Here is a 17,533-nt window from a genome sequence, read left to right as displayed (position 1 = left end):
ATTTGGCCCTAAATAAAAACAGATTTTTAAAAATACAGAAGCGATCAGACATGTTGCTAAGAAAATGCAGATGTTAGACCATATCCTTGACCATATCCATGGTTCACAGTCCTTATGAGAGCTTAAAAAATATAGATGCCAGGACCCAGTCCCAGAGATTCTGCCTTACTTCGTCCAGGAAGAGCATAAGCATACATCGATTGATTTTTGAATGTTAAAAAAAAATTGGCTGGGCACGGTGGCTCACGCCTGTAATCCCAGCACTTTGGGAGGCCGAGGCAGGTGGATCACGACGTCAGGAGATCAAGACCATCCTGGCTAACATGGTGAAACCCCGTCTCTACTAAAAATACAAAAATTAGCTGGGCGTGGTGGCGGGCGCCTGTAGTCCCAGCTACTCGGGAGGCTGAGGCAGGAGAATGGCCTGAACCCAGGAGGTGGAGCTTGCAGTGAGCCGAGATCGTGCCACTGCACTCCAGCCTGGGCGACACAGCGAGACTCCATCTCACAAAAAAAAAAAAAAAAAAAAAAAAGGAAGAAAAAAGTACTCCTACATTCCTGGGATAAATCCCACTTGTTCATGGTACATTATCCTTTTTTGCATTATTGAATTCAGTTTCCTAAAATTGTGTTAGGATTTTTTGGATCAGTGTTCATGAGGAGTATGGGCCCATAGTCTTTGTCTGATTTTGGTATCAAGACAATGTCATAGATGAGTTGAGAAGGATTCTGTCCTCTTCAGTTTTTTGGAAGAGTTTGTGTAGTATTAGTTGTTCTTAAATGTTTGGTAGAATTCACTATTAATCTATCTGGACCTGGTAGAATTCACTATTAATCTATCTGGACCTGGTAATTCACTATTAATCTATCTGGAGATAGATTTGGAGTTTTCTTTGTAGGAAGATTTTTAACTACAAATTTAATTTCTTGAATAGATACAGGGTTTTCACATTATTTCAGAAATTTCTTCTAGAGAGAGATTTGGTAGTTTATGCCTTTTAAGAAATTTCATCTAAGTTGTTGAATTTATTGGCATTAAGTTGTTCATAATATTTCCTTATAATCCTGTTAATGTAAGTAGGATCCACAGAGATGTCACCTCTCTCATTCCTGTTATTAAGCTGTGTCTTCCGTTGTCATTCTGAACTTCTGTTGTCATTCTGAACTTCTGTTGTCATTCTGAACTTCTGTTGTCATTCTAAACTTCTGTTGTCATTCTGAACATTCTGTGTTGATAGAGTTCTATCAATTTTACTGATATTCTCAAAGGAACTATTTTTAACTTCATTGATTTTCTCTATTGCTTTAATCTTTTCTCTTTTTACATTTCTGCTCTGATTGTTGCTATACCTTTCTTCTGTTTGCTTTGGGTTTCATTTACTCTTCTCTCTCTAGTTTCTTTTTTTATTTTTATATGGTAGACTTCAAAACCATATAAAATATATACGGTTTATAGTTTTTTATAGTTTCTTAATATGGCAACTGAGGTTAGAGAATGAATGCCTTTCTTCTTTTCTAATTTAGGCATTTAGTGGTTTAAATTTCTCCCTAATTGCTGCTTTAGTAGTATTCCATAAATTTTGATATGTTGTATTTTTACTTTCATTTCATTCACAATACTTTGTGATTTCCTCTTTGATTTCATGTTTGATTCATGAGTTATTTAAAAGTGTGTTATTTAGTTTTCAAATATTTACGGAATTTTCTAGAGATCTTTCTGTTAATGATTTCTAATTAAATTCCACTGTGGTCAGAGGATATACTTTGTGTGATTTGGATTATTTTTACATGTATTGAGGCTTGTTTTATGGCCCAGAATTTGGTCTTTCTTGGTATATGTTCCATATACAATTGGGAATCATGTGCCTCTGGCTGTTGTTGGGTGGAAAGTTCTGTAAATGTCAACCACGTCAGGTTGTTTTAACAGCATTGCTAAGATTTACTATCCTTGCTGATTTTCTGTTTACTTTCTATGTCTTATCAGTTGAGAAAGGTACTGAAGTTTCTGACTATAATTGTGGATTTGTTTATGTCATCTTACTTCATGCCCTTTGAAGGTCTATTATGAGGTTCATAAATGTTAATGATTGTTATGTGCTGCTAATAAATTGACCCCTTTATTATTAGGAAATGACTTTTTTTTGGTCCTTGGTAGTACTCTTTGCTCTGAAACCTACTTCAATATTCATGTAGCCACTCCAGCTTTCTTTTGATTGGTGTGAACATGATATAACTTTTAAAAAGTCCTTTGACTTTTAACTTATTTGTGTCTTTGTGTGTGAAGTGGGGATCTTGTAGGCAGCATATAGTTGGGTCTCTTTTTATTATGCAATCTGAAAATCTCTGTCTTTTATTTGGGGATTTTAGATCGTTTTTGTTTAATATATCTTTGATATAGTTAGATTTGAGTATCATTTTGCTGTTTGTTTTCTGTTTGTCCTATCTTTTATTTATTCCCCTTTCCTCTTTTTTTCCTTCTTTTTTTATTAATTGGCTTCAGTGACTTCATCGCTTAATTTTTATGTATTCTATTTATTTTTTATGATTCTGCTTTGTCTCCTTTGTTGGCTTATTAACCAGAACTCTTTGTTTTGTTATTTTAGTGGTTGCTTTAGGGTTTATAATAATTGTCTTTAATTACGGATACCTTCAAATGACATTATACAACTTCACATAGAGTATAAAGACCTTCCAATAAGTCACTTCCATTTCTCCTACTGGACCTTGTGCTGTTGTTGCCATACATTTTACTTTTGTATGTTATAGACTCACACTATGTTGTTAGGGTATTTTTTTCATTTAAATGGTCAATTTTTAAAATTAAAATTTAGAAAATTAAATAGTAAAAAAGGATCTTGTATATTTACTGTGTAGTCACCATTTCCAGTGCTGTCTTTTCCCTTGTATAGATCTCTATTTCCGTCTGGTGTCATTTTCTTTTTGCTTGAAAGAATTTCTTTAGCATTTCTTATAGTGCAAGTCTACTGGTCATGAATTCTTTCAGCCTTTGTTTGAATGAAAAATTATTCTACCTTTGATTTTGAAAGATATTATTGCTGGGTATAGAATTCTAGGTTGATATTTTTTTTCCCCTCAATACTTTAAAGATGTTTCGGCCGGGCGCGGTGGCTCAAGCCTGTAATCCCAGCACTTTGGGAGGCCGAGACGGGCGGATCACGAGGTCAGGAGATCAAGACCATCCTGGCTAACACGGTGAAACTCCGTCTCTACTAAAAAATACAAAAAACTAGCCGGGCGAAGTGGCGGGCGCCTGTGGTCCCCAGCTACTCGGGAGGCTGAGGCAGGAGAATGGCGTGAACCCGGGAGGCGGAGCTTGCAGTGAGCTGAGATCCGGCCACCGCACTCCAGCCTGGGCGACAGAGCCAGACTCAGTCTCCAAAAAAAAAAAAAAAAAAAAAAAAAAAAAGATGTTTCATTCTCTTCTCACTTGTATTATTTTGGATGAAAAATCTAATGCCATTTTGTCTTTGTTCCTTGTGTGTAACATATCTTTTTTCTCTTGCTACTTTAAAGATTTTCTCTTTTTATTGGTTTTGATCAGTTTGATTATGCTGTAATTTAGTATAGTTTTTAAAAATGTGTCTTCTGCTTGGGGTTCATTTACTTGGTTCTGTGAGTTTATATTTATTAAATTTGGAAAAATTTTGACCATTATTCCTTCAAATATTTTTTTCTATCTCATTCCTCCTCATTTTGAGACTTGAATTACATTCATATGTGACCTTTGAAGTTGTCCAACAGTTCATTGATGATCTATTATTATTTCTGAATCATTGGGATAGTTTCAGTTGCTGTCTTCAAGTTTACTGTTCTTTTCTTCTGAATTATCAAATCTGAGGTTAATCTCATGCAGTATATCTTTTCATCTCAGACGCTGTAATTTTCATCTCTAAATCAGGTTGGGACTTTTAGTTTCTTCATTGTCTCTAGTTAACTTTTTGAACACATGGGAATCAGTTATAACAACCGTCTTAATGTCCCTGATCATTTTTGTCAAGTCTGGGTTGATTTTGATTGATTGCTTTTCCTTTTAGTCATGGGTCGTATTTTCTTCATTCTTTTCAAGCTTGGTAATCTTTTTTTTTGCTCATGTTGCCCAGGCTGGAGTGCAACAGCACCATCTCAGCTCACCGCAATCTCCGTCTCCCGGGTTCAAGCGATTCTCCTGCCTCAGGGCCTGTTTTCCTCCTCCAGGGGCCGGTTTTCAGCCAACATTGAGATGATCCATGTGCCGAATACTGCATTCTGCTGCGGTTGCTGCGTCCAACTTTTGATGGACGGTGACATGCTATTCCATGCCTGGGACTACAGGCACGCACCACCACGCCTGGCTAATTGTGTATTTTTTTTTTTTTTTTTTGAGACGAAGTCTTGCTCTGTCGCCCGGGCTGGAGTGCAGTGGCCGGATCTCAGCTCACTGCAAGCTCCGCCTCCCGGGTTCACGCCATTCTCCTGCCTCAGCCTCCCGAGTAGCTGGGACTACAGGCGCCCGCCACCTCGCCCGGCTAGTTTTTTTTTGTATTTTTTAGTAGAGACGGGGTTTCACTGTGTTAGCCAGGATGGTCTCGATCTCCTGACCTCGTGATCCACCCGTCTCGGCCTCCCAAAGTGCTGGGATTACAGGCTTCAGCCACTGCGCCCGGCCTAATTGTGTATTTTTAGTAGAGATGGGGTTTCTCCATGTTGGTCAGGCTGGTCTCGAGCTCCCGACCTCAGGTGATCCACCTACCTCGGCCTCCCAAAGTGCTGGGATTACAGGCATGAGCCACGGCACCTGGCCAAACTTGGTAATTTTTTTTTTTTTTTTTTTTTTTTTTTTTGAGACGGAGTCTGGCTCTGTCACCCAGGCTGGAGTGCAGTGGCCGGATCTCGGCTCACTGCAAGCTCCGCCTCCCGGGTTCACGCCATTCTCCTGCCTCAGCCTCCCGAGTAGCTGGGACTACAGGCGCCCGCCACCTCGCCCGGCTAGTTTTTTTTTGTATTTTTTAGTAGAGACGGGGTTTCACTGTGTTAGCCAGGATGGTCTCGATCTCCTGACCTCGTGATCCACCCGTCTCGGCCTCCCAAAGTGCTGGGATTACAGGCTTCAGCCACTGCGCCCGGCCTAATTGTGTATTTTTAGTAGAGATGGGGTTTCTCCATGTTGGTCAGGCTGGTCTCGAGCTCCCGACCTCAGGTGATCCACCTACCTCGGCCTCCCAAAGTGCTGGGATTACAGGCATGAGCCACGGCACCTGGCCAAACTTGGTAATTTTTTTTTTTTTTTTTTTTTTTTTTTTTGAGACGGAGTCTGGCTCTGTCACCCAGGCTGGAGTGCAGTGGCCGGATCTCGGCTCACTGCAAGCTCCGCCTCCCGGGTTCACGCCATTCTCCTGCCTCAGCCTCCCGAGTAGCTGGGACTACAGGCGCCCGCCACCTCGCCCGGCTAGTTTTTTTTTGTATTTTTTAGTAGAGACGGGGTTTCACTGTGTTAGCCAGGATGGTCTCGATCTCCTGACCTCGTGATCCACCCGTCTCGGCCTCCCAAAGTGCTGGGATTACAGGCTTCAGCCACTGCGCCCGGCCTAATTGTGTATTTTTAGTAGAGATGGGGTTTCTCCATGTTGGTCAGGCTGGTCTCGAGCTCCCGACCTCAGGTGATCCACCTACCTCGGCCTCCCAAAGTGCTGGGATTACAGGCATGAGCCACGGCACCTGGCCAAACTTGGTAATTTTTTTTTTTTTTTGAGACGAAGTCTGGCTCTGTCACCCAGGCTGGAGTGCAGTGGCCGGATCTCGGCTCACTGCAAGCTCCGCCTCCCGGGTTCACGCCATTCTCCTGCCTCAGCCTCCCGAGTAGCTGGGACTACAGGCGCCCACCACCTCGCCCGGCTAGTTTTTTGTATTTTCTAGTAGAGACGGGGTTTCACCGTGTTAGCCAGGATGGTCTTGATCTCCTGACCTCGTGATCCGCCCGTCTCGGCCTCCCAAAGTGCTGGGATTACAGGCGTGAGCCACGGCACCTGGCCAAACTTGGTAATTTTTTAATTGGGTACCTGACATAGTGAATTTCACCTTGCTGGGGGCTATTTTTATATTACTGTAAATATTTTTGGTTGTTCTGTGATGCAGTTTAGTTACTTAGAAACAGTTTATTCCTTTGGGTCTTATTTTTTAAGGTGTTAGGCAGGACCAGAGCTGTGTTTAGTCTAGAGTTAACTGCTGTTCATATGGAGGCAAGACACTTTTGGGTATTCTACTCGATACTTTGTGAACTGTGAGCGCTCCTGCTACTCCAGCCTTCTGGAGAGCTCCTGCCACTGCTCCCTGGAATCCTTCAGGTGCTTCTTTCCCGGCCTTAGGTCATCTCCCCACGGGCATGTGTTGATCAGTTCTCGGCTGAACCCCTGAGACCCTCCCCAGATCTCCAGAGTTCTCTCTCTTCTCTGCCTCCTGCTCTCTGAACCCTAACTGCCTTGGTTCCATCCGAGTTCCCTGTCCCTGTTCCATGACTTGAAACTTTCCTCAAGGCAGTGAGCTGAGGTAGTCGGGGGGCTCACCTTATTTATTTCCTGTCTCTTGGGGATCAGTGTCCTTTGTGGCCTGATGTCCAGTGTCATGGGAATCACTGTCGTTGGGAGTGGGGTACATTGGGTTCCTCTGACTCCATCTTGGCTGGAGTTAGAAGTCCTGGCAAGTGTTTGTTCAGCATACTGTGTGTGAGGCACTGTTCTAGGCACTGGAGACTCATCAGTGAGTAACAGAAGGCCCTTCCCTCAGGCAGGTATGTTCCGGTAGACCAGGAAGGGCGGGCAATGAATCCAAGCACGGCCACTAAAGTCTCCTCAGCCTTAGATAAGCCGTGCCACCGGGCTGAGCCTCAGATCCTGGACTCTTCATCTCAGCCGGTGGTTACTGTGCACTGCCTGTTGCTGTGATTGCCGTTGTTTGCTCATTGGTTTGTTGAATCATGAGCAAGGGACCTTCCTACCCAGAAAACCTTTTAAAAAGAAGTGACAGTAGAGCCACTTGTTGGTTGAATTTTGTTTTTATTTTTTGTATGATAAAGGCTTAACATTTTTCTTACACTGCAGAATTTCCTTCAGAGTTCAGTGTTTTCATTTCTTGCCTGAGAAGGGTCATGCTTCCCCACTCGTAGTGAGTTTTCATATCCCTTCCTAAGAAAAATGAAAGTCAAGCCTCGGAGGGCAGAAAGGAGGGATGGCCACGGGTGAGAGTGTCAGTTCGTGTGCTCTTTCTGGAAAGCCACTTGGCAGTATCTCATCAGAGCCTGGAAATGCAGTTTGCACTTTTGACGTTGTAATTCCATTTCTAGCAAGCAGTGGGTCCTGAGGAAGTAATCCACAACCGGAGCGTCGTGCACCACAGTAGTGAGGGCAGCGCTGCATGGAGGTGGAGGATTAGGCACCGTCAGTGTCCAGCAGAAGACAAAGGAGTCCGTTAACAGGACGGTCTATGTGCTGGAATAGCATGTCACCATCCATCAAAAGTTGGATGCAGCAACCACAGCAGAATGCAGTATTCGGTACATGGATCATCTCAATGTTGGCTGAAAACTGGCCCTTGGAGGATGAGAATTACAAGGAACTGTGTCCCACCTGCAGTCATGTTTCCCCAAGGACATTTTCCCCACTTCTCTCCTTTCCCATTGATTCCAGTTTTCCTAGGATGAATGTGTATTGATTTCATATTTAACAAATTAAAGACAAAAGTTAAGCTTCCAGTGTTTTTGTAATCTACAGAAGGAATCGTCAATGTTTAAAGAATAGGACAAGTTTACAGAAAAGGATGGAATGCAATTTAAGACGTAAAAACACGGGCTTCTTTCCCTCATATACACAAAGTGTTCAAAACAGTCTGTTATACTTTATATTTTGAACATAAGGAAATAAAGTAAAATAATTTTAAAGAGTCTTTAAAATAGAAGCTGCTTCCAGGGATGCTGGCTTACTCTGGTAATCCCAGCCACTCGGGAGGCTGAGGCTGGAGGATGGCTGGAGCCCTGGAGTTTGAGGCTGTCATAAGCTATGATTGCACCACTTCACTCCAGCCTGGGTGACAAAGCCAGACCCTGTCTCTAAAAATAAACAAAAAGTCAGAAGTTGCTGTGTATCGAGGCTTACAGAAGGGGATCTGGCTGATCAGAGAGGCGAAGTGACCTGTCCCTGGTTGAACAGCCATGAGGGGTGGAGTCAGGGTCTCCACTTTGTGAAAGCCGCGCCCCCTCCAGTGCAGACTGACTTACGCGTTGCTGTAATTGATCTGCTGGTTCCGGAGGAGGTGGGAGGGGACGCCACCTGGATGGAAGAGCAGGGCCCAGCTGTGCCTGGCCTTGATGTAATTGCACTCTTCCGACCCTAAGACGTGGTCTGTGTCCCTGACTTTACAGAGGAGTGCACTGAGCTTCAGGGAAGACGAGGGCTTTGCAGGTCCCCAGCCGGCTGAGAGTTCGTCTGAGCCCATGGCTCCTATGGTTGCCGCTCTTGTTACCCCGGCTGGAGTACAGCGGCACGATCTCGGCTCACTGCAACCTCCGCCTCCCTGGTTCAAGTGATCCTCCTGCCTCAGCCTCCCGAATAGCTGGGATTACAGGTGTGCGCTACCACGCCCGGCTAATTTTTGTATTTTTAGTAGAGACGGGGTTTCGCCATGTTGGCCAGGCTGGTCTCGAACTCCTGACATCAGGTAAACCACCTGCCTCGGCCACCCAGAGTGCTGGCATTATAGGCATGAGCTACTGTGCCTAGCCTCCTCTGTCACTTTAATAATAATCCTAAAAAATAGTAACACGCACCGTGCGTGTTTTCTAGCAGTACATGGCGGCCGCCAGCTGGACACAGCGATTGGCGCACTTTCTCCCTGTCTTCTGTTTCAGGACAATGTGTTGAACATCATTAACCAGATCATGGATGAGTGCATCCCCCAGGACCGTGCCCCCAGAGATTTCTGCGTCAAGTTCCCCGAGGAGATCCGGCACGACAACCTGGCCGGCCAGCTGTGGTTCGGTGCCGAGGTAGCGGGTGGCCACCTGGGTTCGGAGGTCCTGATGTGGGGTGGCGTCTAGCCGTGTCCCTGCGAACCTTGTGCATGGGTGCCTGCAGGTGCCGGGCCGCAGTGTCTCCTCCAAGAGCTCCGTCCACTCTGGGTTACATGGTGTGGTCTGAGCCTGGTAGGCAGTGCACCCTTGGAGGATCTGGGAAAGCCATGAACTAGTGCCCCCCAAACTGTATATACAAATGAAATTTCCCATGTGATGTTTTTGCGGTTCTCAGGCCCCCAGACAGCCAGGACCTAAAAGTGGTTCTTAATGGCAGTAATGCCCGCATCAGGAACAAGTGTTCCCCTCCCGCCCTGCGGCACAGGCAGCAGCGGGGGCTGGGGAGCTGTGCTGCAGCCCCATGCAGGCCACATCTGGCCTGTCATCTTCATCTTCATCTCCCAATGAGGAAACTGAGGCACCGAGAGGAAGGCGCCCTTCGAGGTGGCAGGAACAGTCTCCCCCAGGCCCCCACCATGCAGACCTCCCAGCCTCCTCCCCTCCCCGTGCTCCGGAGCCTGACCTCGGCCCCAACATCACCGCCCTCTCTATTGTCCCGTCCCCATCCTCCCCGCCTCCCCTCTCTAGGAATCCCTGGGGTGTGGAGTCTTCATCCCACGCCTCCCTGTCCCTGTGTCCACCCTGCCCACCCCACCTCTGAGCCACTTGGTTGGGGTGTCCTCTGCCGAGGCTTGGGTTAGTTACAGGGGCCCGCGGGCAGGTTCTGTCTCCTCCCCAGCCTCAGTTTCCACCTCTGTGGAGTGGGTCCTGGGGCAGTCATGGGATGGAGCGGGTTCTGTGCCTGGCTGGCCTGGCAGGGGCATGCATGCCCAGGGGCGGGCACAGCTCCTTGTGTGGTCCTGGTGCCCCAAGCTCAGAGCCCACCCGTAGCATGGGCCTGGGAAATCAGTAGCTGTCTCATTCTGTCACCTCAGAAATGGCTGCTTGTCCTGCGTCACTTGATCATCTCTGAGGGGACACCAGGTGGATTGGTTCTATCCTAACCCTGGTGAGGCCCTGGACGAGCCTCCCTGTGACACCAGGTCCACCAGGGCCTGGACTCAGCCCCCGTGCCAGAGAGCAGCTTGGTGAGACTCCCAGTTGCTGAGCGCACACTGGAGAGCTGCCTGGCAGTGCCCAGGGCAGACGTGGGTGGATCTGTGGGTGCGGAGGAGCCTTCCTTACCTGCCCAGGAGCCCGCGGACTCTCACACTGATGAGTCTCCGTTCCGGGGAAGGTTGCGTTTCTCTGGCTGTGAGCAAGTTGACCGTAGTGTCTGTGGCTCCCTAGACAGGCTGGGGGCCTCGGGGCCCGGATCAGCCTGGCTGCTTCATCCCTGGGAGCGCAGACGTGAATGTGGAGTCTGGAAGCTCCAAGCTCCCTGACCTTCATCCTTGCGGCCTGGAAGGGGAGGGGAAAAGAGTCACATGACCAGGGTTCCTCCTGCATTGAGCCCCCAGACCCAAGAGCCTCAGTCTACCCTCCCCTCCCCTCCCCTCCTCTTCCCTCCCCTGCCGTGCCCTGCCCTGCCCTCCCCTCCTCTCCCCTCCCCTCCCCTGCCCTGCCCTCCCCTCCCCTCCCCTCCCCTGCCCTTCTCTCCCTGCTCCTGGGGCCCTGCGAGGACCCCGTGGGTCACGTTGGGGGACATTGGTTATCGCCCTCACGATTGCTCTGAATGTAAGAAAAACCTCCTGCGGGGACCGGGAACACGAGCCGGCCTGTGCTCCAGGGTGAGAAGAGGGTCCCCGAGGTGTGCAGTCAGGTTCCCCGGGACGGCAACCCCTGAGAGCCTGGCCCCCACCCCGGGCCCCTCCCTGAGCGCGTCCCCTCCCACAGTGCCTGGCCGCCGGCTCCATCATCATGAACCGGGAGCTGGAGAGCATGGCCATGCGCCCGCTGGCCAAGGAGCTGACGCGCAGCCTGGAGGACGTGCGGGGCGCCCTCCGCGACCAGGCGCTGCGGGACCTGAACACCTACACGGAGAAGATGAGGGAGGCGCTGAGGCACTTCGATGTCCTGTTCGCCGAGTTCGAGCTCAGGTACTGCGGCTGTGGGTCCACAGCCCTGGCTGTATGAGCTTGGGGACTGTTGTGCCACCTTCCCGGGCTCACCCTGATACTTCAAGCTGGAAAATTCTGCAGAGGGAGGAGGCAGGCGGGTTCAGGGACGCCTGTGGGTGGGGTTAAGCCCTGGAGAGCACAGCGTGGAGGTGATCGAGGGCATCTTTCCAGGGAGTGGGGTGAGCATAGAGGACGCAGGTGGGGATCTGGCCGCCATGGGCCTCCAGGGGAAGGGCTTTGGAGAGGCCCAAGGGGGCAGGAATGAATGATGCCTCTGGAATGAATGAGACCTCACAGGAGGTGAGAAGAAAACGGAGGCAGCCAGGCCGGTGCGGTGGCTCACGCCTGTAATCCTGGCACTTTGGAAGGCCGAGGCAGGCGGATCATCTGAGGTCAGGAGTTCAAGACCAGCCTGGCCAGCAACGTGAAACCCCGTCTCTACTACAAATACAAAAATTAGCTGGGCATGGTGGCACACACTTGTAATCCCAGCTACTTGGGAGGCTGAGGCAGGAGAATCGCTTGAACCCGGGAGGCGAGGGTTGTGGTGAGCCGAAATAGTGCCATTGCACTCCAGCTTTGGCAACAAGAGCGCACACACACACACACACACACACACACACACACACAAAAAAAAAAAAGAGGCCGGGCGAGGTGGCTCATGCCTGTAATCCCAGCACTTTGGGAGGCCGAGGTGGGTGGATCACAAGGTCAGAAGATCCAGATCATCCTGGCGAACATGGTGAAACCCCGTCTCTACTAAAAAATATACAAAAAATTAGCCAGGCATGGTGGTGGGCGCCTGTAGTCCCAGCTACTCAGGAGGCTGAGGCAGGAGAATCGCTTGAACCTGGGAGGCAGAGGGTGCAGTGGGTTCAACTGAGATCCAGTCACTGCATTCCAGCCTGGGCAACAGAGTGAGACTCCATTTCAAAACATCAACAACAAACAAAAAACGGAGGCAGATGGTGTCTGTGGAGGTTCCAATTAATAAAAACTTTTCATCTTGTAATCTACTGGCCCCTAGAAGGAGATCAACCGATGCATTAAGGGCAGTCCTCTCCAGGAAGCGAGAGCACGGACAATCGAGTTTTATTTTCTTATCTTCCCCAGATTTTCTAAATCAGTTTTCATAAGAAAAAATTAGAGTTAGTGATTGATTGATTGATTTTCTGAGATGGAGTCTCACTCTGTTGCCCAGGCTGGAGTGCAGTGGCGTGATCTCAGCTCACCGCAACCTCCGCCTCCTGAGTTCAAGCCATTCTGCCTCGGCCTCCCAAGTAGCTGGGATTACAGGTGGCCGCCACCACGCCTGGCTAATTTTTTTGTGTTTTTAGTAGAGACAGGGTTTTACCCTGTTGGCCAGGCTGGTCTTGAACGACTGACCTCATGTGATCTGCTGGCCTCGGCCTCCCAAAGTGCTGGGATTACAGGCATGAGATACCACCCCTGGCCTAGAGTTAGTGATTTAGAAGAAAAGAAAGTGCTGTCATCTGGGGAAGGGTTGAACAAGCCATCACTCTCACAGCCACTCGCAGGCCTCTTGCAAGCCGCTGTGCCCAGCCTGGGCTGGCTTCCGTGGCTGTTGAGGTCCACCTGGGGCTGTGGGTTTTTCACCCACCCATGCATACATTCATTCGTTTCTCTCTCGCCCATTAAGGCCGGTGCCAAGGTGGGGGATGGTCCTGCACATGGGCAGCACTGGGTCCAGGGTGGTCAGGCTCCAGGGTTAGCCCTGGGAGCTGGCACAACCATCCCCCATGGACAGAGCTGGGGTTTCAAGGGAAGGCCTGTAGTAGGCCTGGCTGGCAGGAACTGTGTACTATGAAACTGCCGAAATGGGGTGGTGGTGTAGGGTGTGTGTGTGTGTGTGTGTGTGTGTGTGTGTGTGTATTTTAAGAGACAATTTCTTGCTTTGTCACCCAGCCTGGAGTGCAGTGGCACCATCACCGTTCACTGCAGCCTCCAACTCCTGGGCGCAAGTGATCCTCCCACCTCAGCCTCCCAAGTAGCAGAGACTAGGTGCATGCCACCACCACACCCGACTTTTTCATTTTTTGTTGAGATGAGGTCTTGCTGTGTTGCCTCGAACTCCTGGGCTCAAGCAATCCTCCCGCCTCAGACTCCCAAAGTGCTAGGATTATGGGTGTGAGGGCCCCCGCCCCCACCTTGCCCAGTATTGCAGCTTTGATTGAAGATGCCCCACCCTCTGTTTGGAGAGGCCCCGCCGCGGCCCACGTGCGGCCTAACAGATCTCCCTGTGTTCGCAGCTACGTCTCGGCCATGGTGCCTGTGAAGTCTCCCAGGGAGTACTACGTGCAGCAGGAGGTCATCGTGCTCTTCTGCGAGACGGTGGAGAGGTGAGGACAGGGATGCTTCGGGGCTGGGGGCAGCATCTGGGGAGTCCCTGCCTCACTCCAGGCCTGGGGCAGAGGGCAGCTCTGGGGGAACCTGCTGTCTTGGGAGTGCTCCAGATGGAAGACACCAGCCATGTCTTCCCACATTACATCCGGCTTCTCCTCACAGGTGGGCAGAGGGTAGAGGCCGCCCCTGCCTTCACCTCTGCCCGGTCCCCTTCCACCGCCCCATGGTCACTTTTCTGTCGGCCAGAAGGGCAGATCCTGCAGGTGAAGTCACATGTCAGAGGACAAACGCTAGAAGCCTCGGGCATGATGGGTTGGACATCCAAACCTTGTCACCTTCCTCACTCCCTCACTCCTCACCTCCTCACCTCCTCACTCCTCACCTCCTCACTCCTCACCTACACACCTCCTCACTCCTCACCTCCACACTCCTCACCTCCACACCTCCTAACTCCTCTCCTCCTCACCTCCTCACTCCTCACCTTCTAACTCCTCACCTCCACACCTCCTCACTCCTCACCTCCTCACTCCTCACCTCCACACTCCTCACCTCCACACCTCCTCACTCCTCACCTTCTAACTCCTCACCTACACACCTCCTCACTCCTCACCTCCTAACTCCTCACCTACACACCTCCTCACTCCTCACCTTCTAACTCCTCACCTCCTCACCTCCTCACTCCTCACCTCCTAACTCCTCACCTACACACCTCCTCACTCCTCACCTCCACACTCCTCACCTCCACACCTCCTAACTCCTCTCCTCCTCACCTCCTCACTCCTCACCTTCTAACTCCTCACCTCCACACCTCCTCACTCCTCACCTCCACACCTCCTCACTCCTCACCTTCTAACTCCTCACCTACACACCTCCTCACTCCTCACCTCCTAACTCCTCACCTACACACCTCCTCACTCCTCACCTTCTAACTCCTCACCTCCTCACCTCCTCACTCCTCACCTCCTAACTCCTCACCTACACACCTCCTCACTCCTCACCTTCTAACTCCTCACCTACACACCTCCTCACTCCTCACCTCCACACTCCTCACCTCCACACCTCCTAACTCCTCTCCTCCTCACCTCCTCACTCCTCACCTCCACACTCCTCACCTCCACACCTCCTCACTCCTCACCTCCACACTCCTCACCTCCACACCTCCTCACTCCTCTCCTCCTCACCTCCTCACTCCTCACCTCCACACTCCTCACCTACACACCTCCTCACTCCTCACCTTCTAACTCCTCACCTACACACCTCCTCACTCCTCACCTCCACACTCCTCACCTCCACACCTCCTAACTCCTCTCCTCCTCACCTCCTCACTCCTCACCTCCACACTCCTCACCTCCACACCTCCTCACTCCTCACCTCCACACTCCTCACCTCCACACCTCCTAACTCCTCTCCTCCTCACCTCCTCACTCCTCACCTCCACACTCCTCACCTCCACACCTCCTCACTCCTCTCCTCCTCACCTCCTCACTCCTCACCTTCTAACTCCTCACCTCCTCACTCCTCACCTCCTAACTCCTCTCCTCCACACCTCCTCGCTCCTCACCTCCTAACTCCTCACCTACACACCTCCTAACTCCTCTCCTCCTCACCTCCTCACTCCTCACCTCCACACTCCTCACCTCCACACCTCCTCACTCCTCACCTCCACACTCCTCACCTCCACACCTCCTAACTCCTCTCCTCCTCACCTCCTCACTCCTCACCTTCTAACTCCTCACCTCCACACCTCCTCACTCCTCACCTTCTAACTCCTCACCTCCACACCTCCTCACTCCTCACCTCCTAACTCCTCACCTACACACCTCCTAACTCCTCTCCTCCACACCTCCTCACTCCTCACCTCCTAACTCCTCGCCTCCACACCTCCTCACTCCTCACCTCCTAACTCCTCACCTACACACCTCCTCGCTCCTCACCTCCTAACTCCTTACCTACACACCTCCTCACTCCTCTTCACTCCTCACCTTCTCACTCCTCATTCCTTACCTCCTGACTCCTCACCTTCTCACTCTTCACCCCTCACCTCCTCACTCCTCACCTCCTCACCCCCTCACTCTTCACCTCCTCACTCCTCACCTCCTCAGTCTTCACCTCCTCACCTCCTCTATCCTCACCTCCTCAATCCTCACATCCTCAGTCCTCACGTCCTCACTCCTCACCTCCTCACTCCTCACTCCTCACCTCATCAGTCCTCCACTCCTTACTCCTCACCTCCTCACTCCTCAGCTCCTTACTCCTCACGTTCTCACTCCTCACGTTCTCACTCCTCACCTCCTCACCTCCTCACTCCTCACCTCCTCACCTCCTCAGTCCTCACATCCTCACTCCTCAATCCTCACTCCTCACCTCCCCAGGCCAGGATTGGGTTGTTGCTGGGTTTTAAGTCTGCTGAACAAGTGTTTCTTTTGTGGGGGGTGGGGGCGGGGGAAGCCATCAGTATTCTTCTCAGGCTTTGTACAGTAATTTGGAGTCAGGTTTTCTCAGCGGACTTTGGGGCTAAGATGTAACCTTGTTGTTTCTCTTGTTCAAGTGGTACTATGGTGTTTGGAAGATTTGAAATGGACTAATACCACATTGTATGTTTGTTATTTTTAAAAAGCAAATTTTTACTATTTATGCTTTGAGGGATATTTCAAATTATCAGAAAATAAGATGACAGGAAATCCCTTTTATCTTGAAAAGTTGCGATGCCAGCAGGCCTGCTCACGAGGTGCAAGAAAAGCCCTCTGCAGGCCCCGGGTGGGGGGAAATAAAGCTGGTTTCTCAGGGAAGTGTTGAATTGTTTGGGGCAGTGTTTTTGTTCTGTGTTCATTCTTGACACTGGAGTTGTTTCGGTTTCCTGGCCGAGCAGAGCTGTCCTCTGGGTTGCCTTACCTTCTTTGCTGGGCATCATAGCTGTCCTCACACATCCTCCCTGCCCCTGCCTCCTGGGGCAGAGGTGGGGACTGGCAGATGGAAAGGTCAAGCTGGAGCCACCTGCCAGGGCATTCAGGGAAGTGCGTGGCCTTTTCCTGCAGCCCCAGCCCCTTGCACATACGAGGGCCGGGGGTGGCATGTGTCACCTCTTGATGTGGCCACCACGCGTGACCGCAGGTGCAGACTGAGGTCTGCCCATCCCTGCTGGGGTCTGACCTGTGGCTGCGGTGGACCAGCCCTCACGCTGCTCACTGTCCCTCTCTCCGGACAGGGCCCTTGACTTCGGGTACCTGACCCAGGACATGATTGATGACTACGAGCCGGCCCTCATGTTCAGCATCCCCAGGCTGGCCATCGTGTGGTGAGTGCCTCCTGTGCCCAGGCCCTCTGCAGAAACCTGCAGGACGGGCAGGGCTGACGGTGCCGGGTCCCGTGTGGGTGCTGTTCCGTGGCGCCTCTACCGCACAGTGGCCGCTCGGCCGCCCCAGGTCAGTCACCAGGCAGGCCTGCTTTCGGCCCTCAGCAGACCAGGGACCACGTGTCCTGAGTGCCTTCTGTTCACCTTGCTGGTGAGGGAGGCTCTGTCACCCTAGATAGGGCGAGGTGGCGTAACACCTGGCACCTGGCACTGGACAGGTGAGATCGACATGTGAGCTCATTAGTCACAGGAGACCATGAGGGTCACACAGGGCCATGCTCGGAACAGAGTGGCCTCGCAGGAGCTGTGGGAGGCAGACTTGGTGGTAACAAGAGGACGAGGTGCCCCCTGGTCCCTCAGGAGGATGTGATTGGCTTGTTTGAATGATTTGGGGGCTGGCAGGGAGGTGAAGCTCACTGGGTTGAAGGGCAGGTGGGGGCAGTCGGTCTGGCTGCGGGAATACCCGTGTGGAGCCTTTCCTGCCAGCGGGGCCCATCTGGGACAGCAGGGAACTCAAGGCAGCCTGTAGGGCCCTGTGGGGCTCAAGGACGTGAAAACAGCACATGGAAGCTCAGGCCTGAAATCCACCGAGGCAGGAGGCATGGGGTCACCCGCTCAGCGTCTCTGAGCTGCTTGGGGCCAAGGTCAGAACCCAGGGGTTCTGGGGCTTGGCCCACGCTGCTCAGACACACCCTGACT

The 17,533-nt window shown here is 50.9% G+C and overlaps 1 protein-coding gene across 4 annotated transcripts in view; it reads left to right on the top strand.

The window, feature by feature from the left end:
* The window catches only part of ZFYVE28 (zinc finger FYVE-type containing 28), a 153,622-nt gene that overhangs the window by 69,984 nt on the left and 66,105 nt on the right, over positions 1–17,533 (top strand). For all 4 annotated transcript variants that reach the window (XM_065544677.1, XM_045393152.2, XM_045393151.2 and 1 more), the window contains 4 exons: positions 8,897–9,034; positions 10,895–11,097; positions 13,389–13,478; positions 16,688–16,777. In XM_065544677.1, the coding sequence (XP_065400749.1) occupies positions 8,897–9,034; positions 10,895–11,097; positions 13,389–13,478; positions 16,688–16,777 (521 nt within the window). The remainder of the gene's footprint in view (positions 1–8,896; positions 9,035–10,894; positions 11,098–13,388; positions 13,479–16,687; positions 16,778–17,533) is intronic.

This window comes from Macaca fascicularis, chromosome 5 (assembly GCF_037993035.2).
Source record: "Macaca fascicularis isolate 582-1 chromosome 5, T2T-MFA8v1.1".
Taxonomy (NCBI): Eukaryota; Metazoa; Chordata; class Mammalia; order Primates; family Cercopithecidae; genus Macaca; species Macaca fascicularis.
Note: the sequence above shows the minus strand (reverse complement) of the source record. Positions and strands in the feature narration are given on the sequence as shown.